The sequence below is a fragment of the Apodemus sylvaticus genome, chromosome 9 (genome assembly GCF_947179515.1).
Source record: "Apodemus sylvaticus chromosome 9, mApoSyl1.1, whole genome shotgun sequence".
In the NCBI taxonomy this organism is placed as follows: Eukaryota; Metazoa; Chordata; class Mammalia; order Rodentia; family Muridae; genus Apodemus; species Apodemus sylvaticus.
Genome location: NC_067480.1, coordinates 82351925 through 82377847, shown reverse-complemented (window position 1 = coordinate 82377847; position 25923 = coordinate 82351925). Strand labels below are relative to the sequence as shown.

Sequence of the window (25923 nt, the reverse complement as noted above, 5' to 3'; positions counted from 1 at the left end):
TTGTCATAACTTTTTCTTCCAGAATTTTATTTCAAAAAGAAAAAGTTGTGTGGAGAAATCAGCTTTTCTATGATGGTAACTAAAACTCTGGCCAATAGTAGCATATTCTGAAGCACTGTAAGACACATGATGATGAAAAGGAATGGTGTGAACATGCCCTCCACCATAGAGAGACAGCATGATGTACCTACTGTGCCATCCACCGTAACGAGAAGAAAGCCATTTTATTGCTTCATGACCAAGCTTTCCAACTTGGATTTCTTGGGACTAAAAATTTAGATGTTAAGAAAAACCTTCTAAACATTACTTCTATGGGTGTTATTTCTTCTATGACGTTTGCAGGAGAAATATTTCCAATTTCTGGTGGTCATGTGAAGGCTAAAGCATATTAAAAATTAAAACTTTTTATTCTCTTTTTAATTAATAGCCAAAAAAGCTTCCAAATTTCGAGATTGGCTGGACTGCAGCAGCATGGAGATAAAGCCCAATGTTATCGCTATGGAAATTCTGGCCTATCTGGCATATGAGACAGTGGCCCAGGTATGAGCCCCCGCTGTCATTGCAGCTGTTCCCGCTGAGTCCTATCCCAGGACCGTGGGCCCCTCTCTCATTCCACCTGCTGCTCCAGCTGGAATGAGACCCCGAACACTTTCTCCTGAGACACATCCTAAGTTCTAGAATTTAATCGAGCTATGCTCCTTTACATCACTAGCTCTCAGGGCTGTAAGCTTTTAATTTGTTTTGTAATGTTTTTTAAGACTCCTGTTTCTAGACCCACACGGACTTTATCCAGTTCACATTCTAGTTTGAGGTGTCAAGGGACTCACATGCCCCTCCCTGAAGAGTCATTCACAATTGACGGCGTCTATAGAAGGGAGAATCAGTTTTATTTAAGGTTATTGTCCTAATCGGTTAAGCATGCTCCAGTGGATGGCCCAACTCCCAGAAGCCTGGGGTTATTAAAACAAACACGGGGAGTAGACATGGCAGCTAGAAGAGTCGGGAGTGAACATGAACTAAATACATTGTTTGCATGAATGAAATTCTCAGTGAATTAATGCAAATGTATTTAAAGCATCTGTCCCTTCAACTTTATCCTAACTAGTTATGGAATTCCGTGTTTGACTCTTACATCCTCAATGGTCTTGTTCAAGAGCTTATTTCTGAGCTTTGAGACAAGTGAATTTCAAAGTGTGTGAAGCCTTCTGATCTCCAGAAATGTGCAGGCGTAGGGCCATGGCACTCCAGGTTAGCTCACTCTGGCTATGGTCTCTGGGCCTCAGTGTCAGCCCCTTCTCAGCCCTTTTCAGCCCCTTTTGAGAATGGAAACCTCTAGACTAGCCTAGAATCTCAGGGCTCACAGCCCAGAAATCCGTATTTAAAATGCTACTGTTGATAACAAAATGAAGTTTGAAAGCTGCTCCCTTAGAAAATCAAGCATGTCATTTATGATTGTGAGTTGGTTTAGTTAGCAGTCAGTGAGAGGCTGTGCTCATGTCCAAAACGGATGGAAGACAATATTACTAGCAGTACCCTTTTGAGCGTGTTACTGAGTGCCTCTTCTGTGGCAGTGATGATTATTTCCAGCTGTGTGACTTTTTATCTGTTACTCTATTCCTCAGTTGGTGGATCTGGCTCTTCTTGTGAGGCAAGATATGGTGTCCAAGGCAGGGGACCCCTTCAGCCATGCCATTTCTGCAACCTTCATTCAGTACCACAACTCTGCTGAGGTGAGGATCAGAAAATCTGATGAGAGCACATCTGTGCTTTTGTTGAAGGGTAGATTAATATCATGTAATAATTCCTATCAGTTATTCATAACATTGCATTTCATATGCTAAATTATTTCAACAATTTATAATACCACAGCTCCATATATCTTCAGTTTGATGGTTGGCTCCTCTTGTGAGATCTGTTTTGTACTGATAGGACATTTTCTGTAGACTAGAAAATCTCACCAGGTGTAACCTTTTGCATAACTGTGCACCATTTTCAGTTTCTTAAATATTCTCTACTAATACCATATGCCTGACAACCAGAAATGAAACCAAACACGTTGAATACATTTGAGTTTCTTAATAACAAAAACAGCACTTTCCTATCATTCATGACAATGACCATAGAAAAGAAGGGTTAGGTTCACATCTGTGGGTATAATTACGGAGTGAGTTTAAAACAAGCTAGCTGAAATGTATAACCTGAGCACGGCAAAGCCCATTTAGTAGCATAATCTACTTCCTGTTACTGTCCGTGGGTAAGGGTGGTAGCTCAAATAGTTTCTAAGATGTATACTTGGGATGTATTTTTTTGCCAAGGACCTCTTTGGGTCCCTTACAAGAGAAATCTTGTAAATTCCTTTCTGGGCATGCTCTTATTTTCATTCAACTTTTTTTTTAGTGTAACTTTGCATTGTTTAGAGCCATTCTGTTAGTCTAAGGACTTGCCGTGGACCCCAAGTTATGAATTCTTTACTACAATGTGTAGAACTATACTATAACATATGCCCATTTAGCATCCTATTAACAATCCAGAAGTCAACCCAACTCCTTTTCATAGCCCTTGGAGAATCATATTGGCTTGAAATCCAAGTAGGGATTGAAATGTTTATACCCATTAAAAAGGTCATACATCATTATCAGTCACCATGCTTTTAAAAGTTCCTAAAGCTTACTTAGTTGATTAAACACTCTTTATTTTCTTTATGTTTCAAACCCCAATTATGATGTCAAAGAGCACCCTTTACAATGTCTTTGATGCTTTATGAGTATGTGTATAGTGTGCTTTCCATTAACATCAGACAAATTTGTTGTAACATTTCTAATTGAGGAAATTTACTGTGAACATAACAACCTAGTTTTCCCTTAACATTCAAGTGATTGCTTGCAAGTCTCAGAAAACACCCCCAACATCCCCATCCCTCTTGCTTGCTTCTCCAGGGTGGCCGAGCCGCCCCGGGCAACTGCTCAACAACCACAGGCGCTCTTCCCAGCTAAAGAGCAGTTGAAAAAAAAAGTCCTGTGTGTACTGGGTTTCCTGGGCTCTCTGGGAGGTTGGAGCATGAGCCTCAAAGAGCATCCTAACAGACTGTCAGTGTCAGCCTCAAGCTTTTTCCTGGCCTGGCATCCAGCCTCTCTCCCCTGTGACTGGTAGTCAAAGTAGACATTCATAGAGACTGTCTTCCTTCCTGCCTTTTATTACCTGATAAAACACAGAGATAATGCCCTGCTAAGGCAGAATTCTCACTCATCAGCATTGCAAATCAGCATCCAATCATGAAGGATTGTGCCAAATTTGGGCCAGCTGGGCATCTGGAGAATGATAGGAGCTGTCCAGGGAGATCAAATGATTTGTAAAGCAAACAAGCAAGTATGTGAACAAGTATAGAAGTTGAGTTCGTGTACACTGACTTCCAAATAAGCAACCGAGAGAATTAAAATAAACCTCTGTGTTGCGTGCATGTGAATGCTCTAGTCAGAATCAAAGTGCTGAAGGTATGAGAACTGGTGAGGGAAAGGGAGAAGGAATGTGCTGGCCTCAGAGGCAGCAAAAGAACAGTTGAACAAGGGATGGGAGAGGGTAACTGAGGAAACAAATTCATTAAAGAGAGCTAATAGGAAGCTCTAGTTGTATAGACTTAGAATTATCGAAGACTAACTCAGGGATCTTGGCCATAGGGTGATAAGTTCGAAGAGATGGTTTTAGAAAATCCCACATTAGTGCCAATGTATTGTAATCAGTCACCAGGTTGTCTGAGTTCATCTTATCTAAAGATGCGTCATCCTTAAACACTAACTGCCTACGGAACTGAGCTAAGGGTGTCTTCCTGACACTAGACTAGCAAATGCAATGTGAGAGCGGTGCTAAGGCGTACTATCTAGATCTTTTTTCAGCATATGGTTTACACACATGCAGACATGATCCCTGGGAGTTATACAGATATTCCAGAATACATTTTCAAAATTCCAGTGTCTGAAACAAAACTAATCCCAAGCATTTGGGGGCAAAAGATATTCAACCAAAGTCAGCTTTATTTCTTCTTGTTTGATGGCATGTCTGAACAGTCTGATCATGGAAATGCTGTTGAGACCCATACCTGAGTTGGTCAAAGGGTCTACAAAGTCTGCATTATAGAGAATGGTTGGTCCATATAGAGAGCTATGGTTCATGTGATTAGTAGAATGAGGAAAAGCATGTAGAAATATGGGTATCCTGCCGGGCGGTGGTGGCACATGCCTGTAATCCCAGCACTTTGGGAAGCAGAGGCATGCGGATTTGAGTTCGAAGCCAGCCTGGTCTACAGAGTGAGTTCCAGAGTGAGTGTAGCCAGGGCTACACAGAGAAACCCTGTCTCGAAAAAACCAAATCCAAAAAACCAAAAAAAAAAAAAAAAAGAAAAGAAAAAATGAAAGAAAGAAAGAAAGAAAGAAAGAAAGAAAGAAAGAAAGAAAGAAAGAAAGAAAGAAAGAAAGAAAGGAAGGAAGAAAGAAAGGAAGAAAGAAAAGGAAAGGAAAGGAAAGGAAAGGAAAGAAATATGGGTATCCTACAGAGTTAACAGAAATTTTAGAAGCAACAGTGGAAGGATTTTTATTCAAAAAGTATTATGACTGGAACTTTAGGGGAAAGACATCCATTTCTATCTAATAGATAAGAATAAATATTTAAGCTATAAATAATATTAAACACAAGTGGCATTCTCCTATTTCTATGAGGTTAGTTAGTTCATCTCAAAGCCATATGTGTTTATGCAGGGGTCCTCCTGTCTGAAGTCCAGCCCAGACTCTCCTGAGAACACACCTCCTCCTACACCAACAGCTCCCTCTTCTGGATCACAGCATTCAGGTAGAGCTGCATCTGGTTCCCTGGGGAATGGGAGCATGGGACAAGACTCTGCCAAAACCAAGCAGAGGAAGAGGAAAAAGGTCAGTGCCTTTCTCTCTATCTGTATTTTTGTCTTTCTTTCTTGTTTAATAGAGAATGGAGAGGCTCAGAAATATTTTTTTTAGAGATATGAAGAATGTGTTATGGGTTTCCCCCCTCACAGCTCAAAATTTAAGCTGCAGCCAGCTTATAGCTAAGATACCCATAGTCATGCTAGTCAGACCTGAAAGAACTGTTGTATGCTGTTTGCCACTCTAAAGGTGCTGGGACCTGGAGAATGGAGCTGATAAAGGAGATAAACCGAAGCCTCATACACTTGCTACCTTTATTCAGAGCATCAGACAGCTTGTGCTGGGAGGGTAAGAGGAGTCACAGGAGTAAAGTGCACAGCCACAGGACAAGATGCCCAGGGTGGATAAGTCACACACGGCAAAACCCTGTTTTCCTGAGGCATATAAACAAATGATGATAACTAGTGGTAATGAATAATCTGAAGTAAACTCACTCCTGTCCTCTTCACCTGGGAGGGGCACAGAAGCATAATCAAGGAACAATTTCAGGGTTTTGAAGAGGTTATAAGACTCTTGTCTTAGTTTCTAGGAGTTTTCTTACAAACACCCAGAAATCTCACATGACTCCATTTTTTGAACTGCAGTCCAACACTATGCATAAAACAAGATACTGGTTTGGTTTTTTCTATTATAAAAAGAGAAGTTAAGAGAATGCTAGTGTGAATACTATACCTACACTCTATAAATACAGTTGACATTTTACTGTAATTACTATACCAACATTTATTATATCCATCTGGTCATTCCTTTACCCATCGTGCAGTTCCTCTCTCCCTCCCTCCCTCCACCTCCCCCACGGTCCCCAGTTCCCCAATCCCCATCTCTCCCTGCCTGCTTTTATCAGTGATTTTACTGTAACAGTTCTAATACATGTGCAGTGGTAAGAAATTGGGGGTGGGGAGGTAGTACTGACTGGTAAGAGTTCTGTATGTGTTCTAGGCAATGGTTGGTCCTGCTCTTGTACATCTTCTCAGTTTGTACTTACTGTTGATTGTCTTACTGGTACCCTTTGGTTTTTTTTTTTTTTTTCAATTTTTTTCTTACTTTTTCCTCTAAGTTTCTTTTTTCTGTTGTTTATGGGTTTTTGGATATTTTCTTTATTTATATTTCAAATGTTATCCCCTTTCCCAGTTCCCCCCCATCCCAGAGCCCCTATCCCTTTCTCCCTCCTGCTGCTTCTATGAGGGGTTCCTCCACCCACCCCACTCCCACCTCCCTGCCCTTAATTCCCCTACTCTGGAACATCTGTCAAGCTGTCATAGAACCAAGGACCTCTCCTCCCATTGATGCCTGATAAGGCAATCCTCCAATGGAGGAGTTAGAGAAAGGACTGGAGGAGCTGAAGGGGTTTGCAGCCTCATGGGAAGAGCAATAGCAACAACCAGACTCCCCAGAGCTTCCAGGGACTAAGCCAAGAAGTACACATGGCTCCAGCTGCATGTATAGAGGAGATTGCCTTGTCAGGCCTCAATGGGAGGAGAGGTCATTGGTCCTATGAAGGCTTAATGGTACCTTTTTAAAGATAGGGTTTCACTCTGCCTCCTATGCTGACCTCCTGATCCTCCTGCCTCAGACTCTCAAATGGCTGCACATCAAGATGATCTTTTTTTTTCAGGGCTTCCAACTGTTTCACTGATTTATCTGCAAGGTCTTCATCACTGTTTCCATCTTGATTACTGTTGCCTGAAAGTCAGGTGCTGTTCTTAGCCTTGTGGTATCTCTGCCAATTCAACTCAGATTAGGTGCAGTCAGACAAGTTATGGTTTGTTTGGTGTCCGTTTTTCTGAACGTATCTGTTCTTTTATTCCTGAAACAAATTTCACTATAGAATCTAGGTTGATCGGTTTGCCTTTCAGTATTGAATCTTGCCACTCCGCTGTCTTAGCACCCCTGTTTTAGATTCTAAACCAACACATGCATATTGTTGCTCTCCTATGCTGCACAGTTCTCTACATACTTTTCAAAGTTTGTGAAAATGAACGCGATTATAATTAAACTTATAATTGTACATATGTAGAATAATTCTTTATACATTTTTGAAATTCTAGGAATTTTTCACTTGAATATTTAAATACTTCTTTCTTGATTTTATTAAAACTATTAAATTTGGAGTATTTCACAGTCTAGGTTTTCTACTCTGTATCTGATTTCTCCTAAAATGGAAATCAGTCATATTAGAACTAATAATTTTTCATGTTAATATCACTAATTACTTCTCTCTGTGTGTATCTGCACACAGCTTTCTATAGTCAGCTGCTTATGTGTGTTGTCATTTTCTCACTGAAACTTTCTTACCATCAGTCATGGTGGCATAATTGTGCAGTTCTTTATATGGAAAAATAATACATTCTCTCCGAGATGTGGACTTACCAGATAAGAGCAATAAATTTCAAGAGACAGTTTGTACAGCAAATTGGCTATAGTTAAAGATGGCATGGGGGGGGGTGGATAGGGGATGGTGGCTTGTAGAGGGGAAACTGGGAAGGGGGATAACATTTGAAATGTATTAATTTGAAATTTTGAAATGTTAATAAATAAAATAACCAATAAAAAGTGGAAAAAAGATTTTTGAATAATGGAAAATTTGAAAGCTTCATGCTCACTAAAAAATAATAATGCTAGTATGGCAACGTTTCATAATGTGTGTATCTTTCACAATATGTCTCATGTTAACAAAACCTATAGTGTCATGTTCAGTGGGTAAATTATAAATAATATATACTCTAAGCCTTGTGTACCAGAAATCAAAAGATTGGATATTTAGCCATCTCTGTGGTTTATCAAACCTTGGAAATATTCTTTGTCTTCACTCCTATTTATTAAATGGGGTAAACATTGGAAAAGTTAAGAAAAGATGATGTTTATAATATTTGAATTTTTAAATTCAGTTATTCCTTCCCATCTCTGCCTTGATTAAATTCCAGTTTCAATATCCATGATTCAAGATAAACTTTTCTTAATTATATAGCTTTATCATTCTAACTATAACCATCCCCCCAAAACTGAGATGAGAAAATTATGCTATGTATACTATGACTTTGGGTCAAAGTATATCCACCTTGGCCTCAAATCCCAACAGGATGCGAATCTGAGAGTCTCCTGAGCACAGCAGCCCAGGAAAAGCACCTGATACAGACTACATGGTTGGTGAATGGGCATGGAGGCCTAAGTTTTCACCATGCTTCTTTTTAGGAGAGTTTTCAAATGTAGCATAAGATCTCATGAACCAGTGTAGATGGAGAGAGAATAAGAAACAGTAGCCTGAGACTCAAGGCCCCTAAACCCTGAGTCACTCTTAAGAGGAAGTTTGAAGAAACAATGGGACCATCTTTACCTTGTCCAGAGTTTTTCATCTTAGAAGAATCAGAACAGCCACAGCCTCCGACACCTCTAGAGATCCAGGGTCAGCAGAAGTTTTATGTATTCATGAGTTCCATCTATCACAGTTGAGATTTCAAAATGCTAAGGGATCTGTACAGTAGTAACTAACAAGACTAAAGGAGGGCGAGAGTCAGTTGGGGAATGTGGAAGACTCCCTCTAACACTCAAGCATCCACTGTTTGGCATCAGTCCCTGAGTGAAGAAATGTAAGATGTGAGAAAATACACAGTTGGTGTATGAATGCAGCCGAGAGGAAGAAGACCCGACATGAGGCTTTAGCCCAGTCCTAAAGGAAGTAAAGCCTCAATGCTAAGCCACAGACACCTCAGCTAATGCTCTGTAGGCACCACTACCCCATATTTGTCAAAGTATGCTGTTTTCTCTTTGGAAATGGGCAATACCTAAAATATGGGGATGATAAGAATGGAAAAATGAACGGATAAATAAATCTAACACTCTTCATGTGTTTGTGCCACATACACAATTCTTGGTAACAGAGAACAAATACTTTCATTGTTATTTTTCCTAAAAATCTTTGAATAAGATTAGAAAATACCAGAAACACTACTGAATTATAATTTCCAAATGTGGAATAAATCTTTAATGTGAACAGATCCTAAGCACCTTTACATGAAACTGGATATTGATATAAGGTCCATGTTGAAGTGGCAAAACATTACAAGGAATATAAACTTTAAGTTCCAAGTTTCTCTTTCAATGAACTCAGTGGGCAAACCAAGATGATGTAGAAATGCACATGGTAACTTTATTCATGTTAATGCTAGCAGCTACTGATAATGGCAGGTGAGCAGGCACTTGATAAAATGAAAATTGAATGGCATTTTCTCAAACAGTATGCTTCCAATTTTTATAAAGATGAAGTTAACTTCATTTTTTTTAAGGGTAGCATGATTCAGTGCATATTCTTTCCACATTTACAAATAGCAGTCAGAAGGGTTGGAGATGGCTCAATGATTAAGAGCACTGGCTAGTCTTGCAGAGGACCAGGTTCAAACCTCAGCCACACATGGCAATTAACAGCCCTCTGTTAACTCCAGTTCCAGGGAATCTGGCACCCCCTCCTGGCTTCTGCTGACACTGCAAGCTTGTGGGGCACAGACTATGCAAGCAAAATACCTATACATATACATATAAAAATAAGTAAAAAAAATTTTAATTAGCAAGGAGAGATCATTTTTAATCTATGTTTTGCCATAGTCCAGTTAGGCTACTACAACAAAATTGCTATAAACATTATGGCTTAAAACAAGAGAAATGTGTTTTTCACATTCCAAAGGCTAGAGAATCCAAATTTAAGGTGCTGGCAAATTCACTGACTAGTGAATGTGTGCATATGGTTTCATGCACAGAGTCAATCTAATCTCACATGAGGGTAGGAGTGAGGGTTCCACCCTCACAACTGTATTACTTCCTAAGCCATTGGACATTAAGATCTCAGCATAGAAATCTGGAGCAGACAAGCAGATTCAGACCATATAGTCACGACTTGAGTGTTTCCAGGTCCTATCTGATGGCTATTGCAAAGTTAAGAGATTCAGGGCAAAACCTTGTACAAACAGAACCAAATTTGTTGGTGAATTTAGCAGAACTCTTGCCTTTGCCACTAGTTAAGAAATAAAAACTAAATCCAATTTGCAAAAAAAAGGAAACAGTGAATTTCGGGGAATACCACAGGGGACTTATACTCAGGAAGGACTTGGGACTTCACTTAGCACATAGGATGCTGACCTGAGTGTCTGAGATCCTACTGCAAGATTTTTCTCTGCTGGATCTAAATTCAGCAACTTAGTACTCACATGCATTCCCACAAGTGGCTATGTGCTGCCACCTCCTTGACAGGCACAGGCTCTGCAGGCAGACTGTGAGGCACAAAGCAAGGCAGACACACTGAAGAGGCATTGCCTTCATATGGGGGCCCAGCGGCTGCATTTTATTTGTATATATTCCAAGAGTGAAATGAATGGACTGAGAATTGAGAAACACTCAAAGAAATACTGTATTCTTTTATAGCATTGTCAAGTTGCAAGTCTTAGTCCATGTTGATGTGGACACAGGAGAGGTAGAGAGAGATTCTCAGTGGCTTCCAATTGACTTGTTTGAACTCTGTTACAAAATAGTCAAAAGCTGGTTTGTTTTGAATTAAGAATTCTTTAAGTAGCCTGGTGGTGATGGCACACACCTGTAATCCCAGCACTCTGGGAGGCAGAGGCAGGAGGATTTCTGAGTTTGAGACCAGCCTGGTCTACAGAGTGAGTTCCAGGACAGCCAGGGCTAAACAGAGAAACCCTGTCTAAAAAAAAAAAAAAAAAAAAAAAAAGGAATTCTTTAAGTTCAGCTTGGAGAACTAGCAGATATTCTGGTTTGGCAGGAACTTTCATTGTTTTACTAATTTGTATGTAGACTAAAAGTATATTTTCAAATTTCAGGGAATGATAATGAAAAAGAAGTCTTCCTCTGTCCCATCTTCTAGCCAGCCACTCACCCTGCAGGAGAGCCCTGGTTTTATAGTCACTGAATCTTCACAGAGGTGGCCCAAGCTTAAGCGGATAAGCACTAGTCAGTCTTTCTTTTCAATAAGCAGCAGCTCAGCATCTTGTTATTTTTCATATAACGTATCTTAGGAATTGCACTCAGAATGGTTCTAGAAGGCCTCCATAAAGTTTGTCATCTCTGTTGTTCAAACACCCGTGTCATATTTTATTTGTCCATTTCTACTGGTAAGCCTTTAGTTATCAACCCAAACAGCAGTAGATTAACTCTTCATGTGTGTGTTTATACATATGATTTTGTACACATGTAAATACATCATTAAGCAATTTCTTAAAGGTAAAATTGTTGCATCAAAGATGTGCCTCTTCATTTTGGTAAGATCTTCTGAAACTCTAATCCTTAGAAGGTCTACACACAGAATTATATTCCCTATGAGGAATTATGATGCCAAACTTGTAGAGTATCCCAAACATTGCAGTAATTGTAGGTCAGGAAAACATATGATAGTAACAAGTGATGTGGCTATGAATGGGTTCTAGAACACATTACAATACCATGGAGACTGACTTAATATCCTTCCTCTTAGTATTTAGTTGATGGTCTGACTGATGCTATCAGAATTACTATCCTAATTTACAGATGGAAAAAAAATGCCTAATACCCAGAGATACTGACAGTGCTGGTAACAGATAGACTGACCTGGACCCATAGGAGCTGGGCCCTGCAGCCCAACTAGGAGAGCTCAGTGCCTTCTTATTCATTAAGAGTTCACAAGGCATTTTAGTTGTTTGAAACTGTATCACACATACATAATATACATACAGACAGGCACACATACACACGAATATGTGTATATGTCTGTGTGTGTGTGTGCGCGTGTGCGTGTGCATGTGTGTGTGTGTGTGTGTGTAGTTTCTTGAGTTTGTATTAATGTTCTCATTGTTCATAATCTTTCTGTGACTTTTTGTGATTTTAAGCATGCCTTTCATAGATGGGATAAAATAGGAAGGTTTTATTTTACTTTATCCCGAGGACACCTAAAATATTAGGAATCAAATTAAATGGTCTTCTATGACAGTTGCAATATGACAAATATGTGGCCAGTTTACATTTTTCATTTTAAATTCACAACTCAAGTAATTTCAAAAATATGCCCAAGAATATCCCAAGAAACATTTATAATAATAAATGTTTAAACTTTTTTTTTTCCAAAAAAAGAGCTTCCTGTGGGTCTTGCAGCAAGCCCCTGTGACACTTTTCAGCAGCCTTCAAGTGGCCGTGCTCCTACCTGACGTGCAAGCTTGGGTGAAATATTGGAGGCATAAAAATTGCATTTGGTGGGTCTGCTCTGCCCGGGTCATAGAAAGGTCATCTTTGATTTGTTAATGGAACTTTCTGTTAGATGAAGTATATGGCGACAGCGATGTGCATCCTGAGGGGAAAATGGTCCATTTTATAAAGGTTTATTTTCATATTTTATACACTGTAGTTCTGTTGTGTGTTTTTGATTTAGTAACAATTTATGTGTTTTTCTGTCCCAGAGCACTGCGGCCTGTGGTGTCGAGGCTCACAGCGATGCCATCCAGCCCTGCCACATCAGAGAGGCGATGCGACGCTACGGCCACAGGATTGGCCCTCTCTCCCCATTCACAGTGCGTAATAACAGAGTTATAAAAAGTTATATTTATAATCTGAAAGAATCTTGATTTTCAAGTGGTCAAATGAAGAAGCGATGGAATTGTTGAAAGCAATTTGTGGCAGCTGTAATTTTGTTGTATAAAAGTAGCATAATTCTCTTGGGAAATAAAAGTTAGTCATTTTTGTCTCTTTTTGGAAGGGCAACTTTTTTCTACAAAATATTATTTTCTTTCAATTACATATTAAGCTTTTTGTTGGAGCTTATAGTTTCTATTTTTTCAAAGCTTAAGTTTACAAAACTTTTTTGTCAAATTATATGTATCCAAACGTTGCTAGAAGCGTTTTGTATTTAGAGTTGGTTAGACTGGCACGGCCACTTCTATCAGATGTCCTTTTCCTAAACATACTTTGAGTTGGAAGAAGAAGAAATGATTTCTGTACTGACTTTGAACAGGGCTCAACTGCAGACAGGCTTTCACATCTTTAAATAATTTGAAGGCTTATAATCAGGGCTTGTTTTTAATGGAGAGCTGAAGACTTGACATTTCAGCAGCTTTAAGAGTGAGTGTGTTTGTGTGTGAGTTCTAAGTGAATGCTCATCTTATAGCCTCGCCTATATCTTTATTTATGTTAATGGAAGTGTGCCCAGCTCCCTCTCTGCTTCCAGGAAATGGGGTTCGACCTTCAGAAAGGGAGCTCGGTTTGCTTAGTGCTTCAAGGTATTGGAGCGTGTTGAGATTTTATTCTTATAAAGCTGGATAATATACCATCCTAAAAACTCTGTTTTACATACATACATACATACATACATACATACATACATACATTCAGGTGTGTGTGTTGATGGTGGGGGCTCATGCCTGCATGGAACTACAGGGTAGAGTGTATTTGCACTAATCACAGGATGAACTCTGTCATGCTCTTGCAAGGTGTTTTGGGGTATGCTGGAAAGCCTGTTATGGCCCATACTCTCTGGGAGCTGTGATTCTGCCTTAGCATTTAAGACAACTAAAGGGGCTTGCTTCTAGGGATACAGTTAGCATTTAGGTCATAATCATGCTTATGTGTGGAATTTTATGCTCTCATGCTCTAGCTCCACAGAAAGTTACCTGATCCCGTACAAGCTCAGGGGGATAATGTATTTTTCTACTCAGATATCAGGAGAAGCTAAAACAGATGTAGGCATTACACATGGGAATTGGTCTTCACACTGAGTGGACAGCTTCTCTGGCTTTCAAATCTGTAGTGCTGGTTTTATAGGAACCATTTTCAGTCTTTCCTTCTGTGAGCTGTGCTTGTGCTTGAAGCTGGGTGACAGTGGAAGTAAACCTCAGTCTCTGCATGGAGATTTAGGACACAGCCTACGATGTCAGGAGCCTAGCCACTGCCTGGCCATGGTGCTGCAGCTCAAGAGGGTCACTACTGCAGCAAGTTAAAATCTCTGTATGTATTCTGAGTGGACATTACAGAGCAGAGTTACTGCATCTCCTATATCCAGAGCCTTCCGGATGTACGAAGTATATGAGCCACAGTGCTGATATACATAGCCTACACATTGGCTCAATTTAAGGAGATAGGTTTTCATTTTTAAAAGCAGACTTAAGTGTTATAATTATACCGTGGAACTGTTTACCCGATCCTGTGACTCAGACAAAATAGAGTCGGCATGTCCAGCCTTGAAGACTGGGCTGATCCTTAGACCTTTGGGGAGAGAGCAGGTGGGGTCTTTGCTTTCTGTGAAGTTCCTCATCTGCTCTGATAGTGGCTGCAAGTGAACATCCCAGGCCATAGATGACTTGTTCTGCTTTCCAGATGCATTGTAATTAGACATCTCCATATGCCATCATTAGTGTTGAAGAGAGGATTGGCTGTATGTTTATTAGATGAGAATTGCTTTGAGCTAGATCTGAACCTGGGCTAAAGTCTGTTTTCTTAATTTTTAGTGATTTTTTTCCCATACAATATATTTTGGTCATGTTCTTTTGCCTCCCCAAACTCTCTCCTCCCTGGCCCTCCCCAACAATCAATCAATCAATCAATCAACCTCTCTCTGTCTCTGTCTCTCTGTCTCTCTGTCTCTCTCTGTCTGTCTCAGAAGAGGGACGGAGACAATACAAAAAATTAAGGTCAAAACAAAATGAGTAAGACAATAAAAAGATTACACCCAAAAATCATGGAGTCTGTTTCCTATTGGCCGCTTGCTCCTGGGCATGGGGCCTTCCTTAAAAGTGGCTGTGTGGGTGATGCCCAGTGGAACTCCATTGGCACTTATCCCTCTCCCAGCAGTCAGAAAGTGATTCTTGGTTTGAGATGACACTTTATGTCCACTTACTCTCAGCACTGGGCTCATGTCTGATTGGAACATGTGCAGGTCTCATGTTTGCTGTCGAGAGATCTCTGTAAGTTCATTTGGGTATCAGCCTAAAGTACATTTGTAACAACCTGCTGCACTCTAAGATTATAAAAGCAGTAACACAAAGTATCAGTTTGTACATGAAGGACACATACACATAACATCACCAGCCAAGAGAGCTCATGAATGGCTTTGTAACCACCATCTGCAGCTATGTGTGTACAACTCCAAAAACTCAATTAATGAAGCAGGCACCCATTAATTTAATTTCAGTTGTTTTGAAAAGTCATTGTTCTTTCCATTGCATTTTGCATTTGATTTGGGTGTATGACTTTTAGGTGTTGTTTTAGGCAACCTTCTCTAAAATCTCATTTCTACTCACTGTCCTCCAGGTTTCTTGGTTGCTGGCACTTAACTGTCACCTTCACACTCTGCCCCACCAGCCATTATTTAGATGACTTCATTACTCATACTTTTTTTCTGCTTTTGAAAGCATAACAGCAGGATTCTCTATTTCTAAATGGAGCTGATGCTTCATAAATCTGTTCATTTAGTGTCTTCAGCAAGATTGAGAGAAGAAAGAGAGAGCTCTCAGTTTACTTGGTCCCTGCAGCAGTAATTTACCTGGGGAAGTCGTTAACGAAAAATTATTCAGGCCCATTTTGAAATCTGGTGTTACCAAAAACTGGTATTTTCCTCCAACATCCACAGTGAGTGCTCTTTCTGGACCTTTATTTTGTGGTGGTAGTCAGCATCTCACTGTAATTCAATCATTTACCCAACATAGCTGGGCTGCTTTAATGGTGTGTGTGTGTGTGTGTGTGTGTGTGTGTGTGTGTGTGTGTTTAGCGACAGGACATTTGGGGCAGCACAAAAATGATAGTAATTCAAACACAGGAACACTCCACAGAATGCTAGAATTATCAAAATAACTTCAAAGAATTCCTTGCTTTTTTTTTCTGATACAGTATCACATGCTTTACTCAACAAATATGAATTGTTGAACTAGTATTTAACTTACTCATAGTTGCACTGTTAAGTTTACAACAGACGTGAACTGTTATAAATTTAGAATTTACAACACCAAGAGTGATAGGTGCTCTTACGATGCCCAGCATATATTTAAGGTCATATGCAAGGTAAGAAAATGTTCAGAGAAAAAAAAAATCATGTAGTGTTTTTCTGGCTGGTGCTGTAATTATGATTTGATTTAAACCAAGCCCCCTAGGCTGTGTACTCACGAACTGAACGTTATACCCCCACATGCTAGCTCCTCAAGGCCTCGAGCTGTGAGAAAAGTCAGAGCCCATGTGTCAGTCAGATGTGACGTCTCCCTGGCACCTGGGTAGGCTTTTCTCCTGGTTGGAGTCACTTGCTGTTCTGGCCATGGGCCCAGTATGTGGAATAGGCTCCAGATCTGGAAAGATTTTGACTGATTATTGGCAGAGGTCATGAGAGAACCTGGTGTCAGACTCTGAATTTGCCCAGGTGCGTTCAAGGTGCTATTTGGGCCTGGTCCCTGGTGGAGTACCAGGGAGTGGTTTTGAGTTCCTTCTCTGGCTCCAGAAGTTCAGAGTCACGCTATATGTTGCTGTCAGTTCCAATTTAAACACTTAAACACTTCAGGGTTTCCAGTAGAGAAGTTAGGGACTCTGTTCCTGGCTTTGACTCATACTTTGCATTCCTGGTCCAACCCCAAACACAAATGATCATATTTAAGACTAATTAGGTAGGTAAGCACTTAATAAGTAAATACTTATACCTGTTGAACCTTTCTCTTCTGGGCATGCTGTTCATGGAGAGGAGAAAAAAAAGAAAAGGAAGCCAGCCTAGAGTCTGTATTGTCTTTCGGAAACCATTATCTAAAGGCAGTGTGATGGGTCTCTACCTGCTCTGACCTCACTTTAGTGTTAACGATTAGGCAAGTGACATCTCACCCACACAGTGTGTTCACAAATGGCTAAAATTAAAAATAAAATGAAATAAAGAGTAAAAGCCATCCTGTGTACTGCTGTGAGTTTGCTCTTTGTAATTTACCAGGACTGCAATTCAAAGTCACGCCCTTCTGACAGAATGAAGCTCATTTCATGGATTTTTAAAGGCAGTACTTGATTTCTGGTAGTGGTCCTCTAGACAGTGTTGGTACTTCCCCTTCTCAATGACACACTGTATAAGTGGAAGAATCAATGTTAGCATCATCCATATCCTGAGCCTCCCTGTGGCTGTTGTATCTCCATTTGATTTAGTAAATACTTGCTACAAATGATGTTAAAATTATGTGGGGCTGATAGTGGCTGATGTAAAGGGGAACTCAGATGCTCCTGCTTGCTCCTGTGACTAAAAGGCAGTGTCTCAGAATCAGAAAAAGCTTCATCCTGCTGAGCAAGCCAGGAAGTATCTGGAGGGTCATTTACATTTGAAGCAAATTTACCAGGCAAAGGCAAATGAGTGACAGTTTTAAAGAGGCTGGAAGAGCAGAAATCCAGAGGGAAAGACTCTGGAAAGCAGCATGGCTGCCCAGGCACATGTGAGAGTCAGCATTGACAAGAATCCAGAGAAGGTTTCCAAGACCGTTGACTGATTTTTTTAAAGAGTCCCATGTAGCCCCCACAAACTCCCTAAACAGCCAAGGATGAGTTTGAGCTTCTGATCCTCCTGCCTCCTCCTCATCAAGTGATGGGATTAAAGGGATGCTCCTCCAGCATGCCCAGTGCATGTGTGCTGGGGATGAAATCCAAGTGCATGTTGTGCTGGGGATGAAACCCAAGTGCATGTTGTGCTGGGGATGAAATCCAAGACTTGAGCATGCTCATTAAGCATGCACTCTTCCAAGGAAGCTACTTCCCCAGCCCCAGGAGAGTCTAACTCAAAACAAGATCACTACCTTAGGCTTATCTTAAAAATTTAGATAGCTGATGCCACCAAGGAAATAGTTTAGTTTGGAATGGATTTGAACAGCGCTGCATTAGAGCATATAATTCAGATGGTAATAGGGAGAGTTGCCTGAGATGGTCTGATAACCACCAGAGAGGTGGCCACTTCATGATGTTGTGATAGGAAGCCAGAAGAGTCTCTCCTTGGGTAGGGTTAATGACAATGAAGAAGACAAAATGTGTTCAGGAGCTGTTTGTCCTGCTTAATAACTGGAACAGCATTCTTCATGGGAGAGCAAATGTGGCAAGTGTATAGTGTGTGCCACCATGCAAGCAGCATGCTCTCAGGATTGAAGTCTGTGTGCAGCAGCTTGCTGAGAACATGAGTTCAAAGACTCAATGGAGACTAATCCAGAGGATTCCTGCTTGGTGCCCTGGAGGCTTGCTTGCTAAGGAGCATGAATAGTGAGTGCTTAATGCATAACTGACTTTAACACAAAAATGGAAAGGACACTCTGGCTTTCTGTTTGATTTTATGGAGATATTCATTTCTGACCCAAAAGTCTCATGTATTATGCTAGTTTGATGAACAAATTGACTTTCTAATCCACTGATGAATTTGGTCTTGCACTCCTCAAAGATGACAGTAATCTAACCAGGGGTTGGGTGTTGTTTTAGTATAGAAGGCATATGTATAGCAGCTTCCTCCTCTAATCTGGGATTAGTACTGAGAGCTGTGAAAGCCCTCTGTCCCCATTCCTGGTCCCTAAAAGGAGAAAGACACAATGGAACACTGACTGGGAGTCCAGGTTTTCTCGAACTTGTGGAATGACACATTAGCTAGTCATCCTAGCTTGGTGCCTCAGACTGGAGACTTCTGCAGACCTCACCATTAGCTACAAGTCACCGCTCAGCGAGCACTTCCAGCTCTAGAGGCTTCGTCTCAGCTTTAGATTTTTTTCTTGCCCTTTCTGCTAAAAGTCCCTCCTTCAGATTTATGAAAGAAAACATTTCTTTCTGTAAAAGGGTTTTGTACACCCGCATCTGGAAGTGTTTATTTCAGTGGCATGTAAGCTATCTGTGGATTTAGTTAGCACCAGACCCCCTTTTGTGTACTTCTGCCTTAAAAATTTTATAAATGATCTTATTGAATTTGTGCCAGTGTGCACATGGCTTGGCTGATTGCTGCATATATCCTTTACCTGCCAGTCACCTTTGATTTATGTTCCTTCTGCTAAGCTTTTGCCTTCCAAAAATGGTGCCACTGAACTGTCCTCTAAATCATCTTATTGGTTAAATTACTCCAAGATGAGTTGGTATGCTTTTGGTTGCCTACAGACAGAAGAATTTATATTTTCTGCCCATACCCACTCGTAGCAAAGCCACTTACAGCGGAGGATTGGACAGGCGATGTCATCGATCTCCTTATTCCAAATGAATACCATCTGAAACACTGTGCCAAGTTAAGACCAAAGCAAGAGAGAAGGGATCTTTGGCATCCACTGCTGCTGGGAGCCCTTCTTCTACGAATACGGCTGCATCTTGAGCTGAATCTGATATGAAGGCATCTTTTCATTTCTCAGAGAAAAACAAGGCCCTTCGCGTTAAAATAATATAAATCAAGCAAGCAAGCAAGCAAGCAAATTTTATCAGAAAGGCCAAGCTTTGAGGACTTTACACAGCTGCCCTGGCCTGGGTATTCCCTGGAGCACAGCCAGTGGCCTAAGGTGGCTGAAGGTGGCTGTTTATGGTGAGGTCAAACTATTTTCCATTCTGAAAAGCCAGTTCTTAAGCAAGACAAAATGATGCAGCACTTTAAGCCCATTTTCTAAAAGTTCATCCATTATTGAACATGCTCCCTAAACTGATCTTGTAGATTACCAACTGTATCATCAAGTCATCTCCAGTTCACTTATCTAAAAAGTGAGTTTGCTGGTAAGGAGACCAACTTAAATTCTAGAATTTGGCACCACCAGTGCAATTTTTTGAATCTGTCTTATGTGCTCGAGTATCTCACTTCAGAAACTTTGCATCTAACTGCTCTTTTCCCCATTCAATCCGATTGTAGAGGGAAATTTTACTCTATTCATGATTATGCATAAAATGTAGTGGAAGCATTTTAAAATACGTTGACTCTACAAACCCCAGCATCCTAGTTTGCAAATGATTTCAGGCAAAGAATACAATGAGACTGGTTGGCAGTGGGCCCACCAAGCCTGGAGGTATTTATTCCAAAAGACTCCCTGGACTCATTTAAAGTCCTGGAAATTTATGTGGAGCACCCGTGCTCTGCCCAGGTGAAACTGTCAGTCAGGCCTGCAGCGTGTTCTTCAGAAAGGCAACACCAGTAGGGCTTCTGTTGTTAGAAAATGAGCACCAGAGACACGAGCCCTGGTTTTCCACTGAGATCCCTGAAGTAGATGTAATTTTCATGTGTGTGCATGTATTCCTGTGAGTTTAGCCTCAAAGAAATTATTCAGAATAAGTCAAATTTTTATTAATGCCATTTTGTACAAGTTTCTGCTTTTCATTTCTAGTGTCTTTAATGGATTTTCAGTATTATAAGTAAACTTGCTTGAGTGATAGTTTTATCCTTTGTGAAAATTAGCAAATTATAAATAAGTATTAGGAACCTTTGAAAAAGCATCCAGCATAATCCCAATATATAGAGTGTATTAGAAAAAAAAAGTGTGAATGGGCATTTTCCTTAAAGATCATCAATACCCTTAGAAAATTCAAAAGCCTAGATTATAGTAATAGATACGCTCCCAAGAAGTGTAGAAGGGAAGGCCCTAGGCTAACATGAGCAGGAGCTGGAGACCCAGACCTACTGGTTAGACTTTCTGTGACTGATGAGAAATTTTCTGTTGCTATGTCTTTTTAGGACATATAGAATGAGGATAACATGGTTAAGCCAGAAATATACAGAGTCTCTTGAGATCCATGAACACTAGACTCCTTCCCCACTCTGCATGTTTGCCTTTGTGTGGGCAAGCATGTCCATGCTAAGCAAAGTTTCACTTCCGGCCGTGGTGGCATTACTAACCACATGTGGGGAGGGAAGCTTAGAGGCAGAAGGGTATGGTAAAAAGATGAAAAGCTGCAGAAACTGTGGCTTCCAAAAAGTCTCTGCCAGAAGCTTTTCCAGGAACAAGAGCTTAGAAGAGTTGGAAACTTTAGGTTGAAAGGAAAAACCAAACAATGGAAATGCATTGTGAACTTGCTTTAATTATAGGTTTCCAACTTGGGGTGCAAAAGGCTCCTTACCTGGAAGCAGCTCCTACTGCCACTCTCAGCGAGCCTGGCGTTCCTCCTGGCGGAGCATTATTGTCCAATCTTAAACTGTACTCTGTCCCTGGGAAAATGTAATATTTCAAACAAGTAAAGTGCAACAGAATTGTCCAATGATAATACTTAAGCTGATGCCTGAGATGACCTTTGGAAACTGAGTACATCTGTTAAAGGAGGACCTTAAGTCTCTCAGGATGAGAAGGCTAGCCATCCATTACTCCAGTGTTTGGACACTGAGTACATCTGTTAAAGGAGGACCTTATGTCTCTCAGGATGAGAAGGCTAGCCATCTACTGCTCCAGTGTTTGGCATTTATGTATGCTCCTGTTCTATGAAACTGGAAGGTCCCTGGTAGAAAGAGAAATACGGTACTGCTACATGGACAGCTTTTGGGGGCTACCCTTCCTGACAGTTGTCCAGCATGTCTTGCATCCTAGGTTGAGAGAATTCTCCCACTGTCTTAACATGAATCAGGGCACAACTTCTGAGTGTTGATACTTCCTTTAAAGTCAAGTTCTAGAGAAATGCTCTTTTGAAGACTTGCAGGTCTGTTGACCCTGGGAGTTCTTGGTCATGTTGGCTATACAGGAGCAATACAGATCCCATCCCTTCTTTTTCTCAGATTATGGACCATTTTTCTCTAATCCAGTTCTAGTCTCCAACAAACTCCCTCCAAGATATTTTATATTTCCCAGTCTGATTGAAACCTGTGCCTCGCCTGTCCTGGTAAGATGAAGGAAGTACACTAATCATATGGAGCTGCCCTGGGTAACAAACAGGACTTTGTTTAGTTTTGCTTACTTTGAGCGTCATATAAATGGCGAGTAAATGGATGCACAGATTTATAGAGCAGTGGTGGCAATGGCAGAATCTGATTTTAATCTCCCTGGCCTATGGAAGTGAATGATCTGTGACCTCTAAGTCAGTTTACAGAGAGCCACAGAGCCACCAAGAGAGTGAGTGAATGCTTTGTCACCAGTGCTGATCACTCATCTGTGGGTCTCCTCAGGGTGACAGCAGTGTAGAAAGGAAATGTTCATATCGAACACATTGACGGAAACGGACCTACCCTCCGTTCCTCCCATCAGGCTGCAGTCTTAGCTGCCTGCAGGACTGACTTGGTACTCAGCAACTCATTCGGTACTAAGACAGAGCTCCTGCATTTGGCACATAGGAGGGGCCAGGCTCCAAGACTTCAGAGCAAATCTTAAAACTTGATTGAGGAGATTATCATTTTGTAGGTGCTGTTATGAAGAGTACAAATGAAACATCTGATCTCCATGAATTTTACTTTAACACAAAACTAATCTTATTTCCACAAATGTCCTTGGGAGCATTTTTCTTCTTGGAAGTGAAAAAGTTTTAGATTAGAATATTGTTCTTTGCAATGTACTCAATGAGGTAATGTTTCATTCACATGGCCATTTTATAAGCCATAAGTTTTAAACTGAAAACTTGCAGTGGGAACAGGAGTTCTATTTAACTCTCAGTCATTATTAAAGGAAGGAAGCTACACTGCACTGTGGCAAGGACTGAAGCAGCAGCATCCATTCTAGAAGCAGCCAATTGACAAACAGTTTGAAGAACACCAATTAGCAAAATGATTTTAATATTAACACAGATCTGTTACAGATCATATAGACAGCCCTACTTTTCGATGAAAGTGCCTTTGTTAGTGGTATACCACTGTACAGTCTCAGACACATTTTTATGATGCATTTTTATGCATAGCCATCAATTAGAAAAGTCTAGACATCTTGTTTTCAAACCCTTTTTGGAAAATTACCCCACATGCTGCTACAAAATATCTCAGGTCCCTATGCACACAAGTTGTCTATATTCTACAAAACATCTCAGGTCCCTACACACACAAGTTATCTATGTTCCGAGTGAGGCATTTTCTCCTTACCCCGTTAAGACATTCCCAACTTGTATTTTTTTTTTTTTGCCATGGGGGCGGAGAGGGGGGGAGACAGCAGCAGGTTGAAGATGGGACACCATGTGTTTCTTCACAGGAGGAAAATTCACCTTTTTATGCCAAAGAAAAGCAGCTATCTCCAGAGATGCTATCGCTTTACCTATTGTGGTAGGGAAAGGGGGTGGGAGGGTGAGTCTCAAGATCCAGTCAAGGGAAACACAGGGAAAAGGAGTGTATTCCTGTGTGCTCTGGCTGCTGCAAGAATGGTATTCAACCCCATAGGTAAATAAAAGCAAGTAAAGAAGCCTCTCCCCACAGCCACCACCAGCAGGAAGCCTGGTTCTCAGGGTCTGTCTTTCTTGGGACTCAGGGTAGGAGGCTGGTTGGCTCAGCCAGAAGAACCGTGAAAGCATGAGGATGAGTAGAGTTATCCAAACATGGACAACTGCTGCATGGTTCTACATACATGAAGTATCTAGGACAGACAAATTCAGAGCATCAGAGAGCAGATCAGAAGTTATCAGACATGGGGCAGCAAAAAAAAATTACAATATAATAATACAATATAGCAATATAGATTGTTCAGTCAGGGATAAAGGAAAGTAGTAGTACTGATTATGATGATATTTTAAATGTAACTATTGAAATGAACACTTAAAATAAACTGGCAAAGGGGCTCAGCACACTTGTGATCTCAGCATCAGGGAGGCTATAGCAGGAGGAGTATGAGTTGAAGGCCAACCTGGACTACACAGCAAGACCCTGCTCCAAAATAGAATATAATTAATTACAAATAGTTAAAATGGCCATTCTCATGTGTAAACTATTATACCACATCCATCCACCAAGAAAAGACTACTATTTCCCTATGTCCTGAAGGCCTGTAGCTTGGCCTGCCCCTTAGTGAAAGGCAATGCAGTGTAGCTGGCCACGGCTTAGGAGAGTGTGGCACCAAGGTGGTTTTAGCTTCATATTCCCATTCTGGCCTCCAGTTATACTCACATTGACACAGTATCATTAAGAGTTCATACTGCTTTTAAATTAGTATATTCATAGATCTACTTGTAAAGTATAATATCGGGCTTCTTTGTGAGCAGCTAGCTAGCCATTCAACGTTAGACCCATGGATGCTTTTATTGAAAATGATGCTAGAGGCTAGAGAGGTAATTCATCCACTAAGAGCACTTGCTGCTCTCCCAAAGGACCCGTGTCTTGTTCTCAGAAACTACATGATTCACAGCTGTCTGTAACTCCGGTTCCAAGGAATCCGGTATGCTCTTCCTCCCCACACAGGTACCAGGCATACACATGGGACACATACAGACATGCAGGCAAACATACGCATAAAAATAAACCTTTATAAAAATACAGTGGCCTCTTAAACTTTCAAAAATGAAAATTTTAAATCAGCTTTATTTATATAAAAAAGTCACAAAAGTAAAGTCATCATCCTGACATCAATACAGCTGAGAAAAGCAAAGCTAACTCATAGTGTATCACCTCAGAGCAGTGCAGACTTTTGGACTTGTTACTCTGCGCTGAGGTCACAACTTTGCCAGTAATGATGATATTCTTTGGAATCATCTGAAAATTATCTATCTTGTTTGCCCAATCTATCTAATTGTCTTTCTATCTGAGTCTGCCCAAAGAAAGAACAAATTTTATTTGCAACCAGTCAAAGCCTAGTGTGAGACCCTTGACTAAAATCAGCTTAAGTGACTTAATTCTGAGGAGCTGGAATATATAGCAGAAGAGTTCCACCAGCAGTACATTCTCAGATCAACAGTAAACCACAGTCTTTGGAGGCAACGAAATCAGTTCTGAATCACGCTGTCAATAGTTGGTGTAAGTAATGTTAACAAAAGCTAACCAATAATGTAAGCAATAGCTTACAACACAAACAAACAAGAAGCTTACCACAGTTCTCTCTCTGCTTGCCTAGTTCACTTACAAAAGAAATATACTTTCTTCGCTTACAAGAAAGTGTCTTTTCTAAATAAAATTTTTGAAAAATAACTTGAACAAGGAAATTAAAATATTTGCCTATCTGTGAAGGAGGACGTTCACAATATTCTTAAAGCCTGTGTTTGCAGAGAATAGTTCCAGTCACTATAAATCAGAGTACACTGATGTTAGAAAAGCATTGTTGGTGAGTTATTTGGAGTACAGGGAACTTTGTTGTTGTTGTTTCTTGATATTTTGCTTAAATTGTGTGAAATGAGTTAAAGGGTACACATGTTTGAAAGGTTTCCATTTTGTCATCTAAGGTTAATTGGAAAATGAAAGCAATGTTTATTGATTTTTGAAATACAAACTGTAAACAATAAACAATCCTGAAGGGGAGAGGTCTGTGGTAGAATGTCTGCATAGCATGCATAATGCTGGGAATTAAATCCCTAACACATGTACGCATGCACACACATACACATCTCCACACACACACATGCACATGCACACACATGCACGTGTACATGAATATGCACACACACACACACACACAAATGGGTGTATTGAAGCTCTAGAAATCATGGTTGACACTAACCCCATACACAGTAGAGGAACCTTTGGGGAGAGACATGAGGCTGGGAAGACAGTCTGACAAGAACCAACCACAAGCTGACATGGGAGGGTGGGAAAGCACAGCTATAGATTTGGGCTCTGGGGAAAAAAATGGGGATGAAGTGCGGCTCTATGATAGACAAAGAACTGACCTGTGACTCTGATTAGCCCAGGACAGTGAGTGAGAGAAGAGGTATAGGGAAGTGTCTGCTCAGCCACAGAATGCCGACAGCAGCCTTCTTCCTGGAGAACACCTTATGACCTTCCGCATACGCTGCCAGTATGCATTCTAAAAGGCCTATACTAATTTCTCTACCAGAAGTGTGAGGGTCCAAATTTCACTGTTTAGTCCAGTGAAAGTTTTGAACGTAAACATGGTACTTACACATTAAAAAGCCAGTCATTTCATAGTCTAGTGGTATTTCTATCATTTACGTATCTGACTGTAAA

The 25923-nt window shown here is 40.6% G+C and overlaps 1 protein-coding gene across 1 annotated transcript in view; it reads left to right on the top strand.

The window, feature by feature from the left end:
* Supt3h (SPT3 homolog, SAGA and STAGA complex component) overlaps positions 1-25923 on the top strand; it is a 360073-nt gene that overhangs the window by 281000 nt on the left and 53150 nt on the right. The window contains exons 8-11 of the mRNA XM_052192221.1: positions 428-540; positions 1623-1730; positions 4749-4919; positions 12383-12493. Coding sequence (XP_052048181.1) covers positions 428-540; positions 1623-1730; positions 4749-4919; positions 12383-12493 — 503 coding nt within the window. The remainder of the gene's footprint in view (positions 1-427; positions 541-1622; positions 1731-4748; positions 4920-12382; positions 12494-25923) is intronic.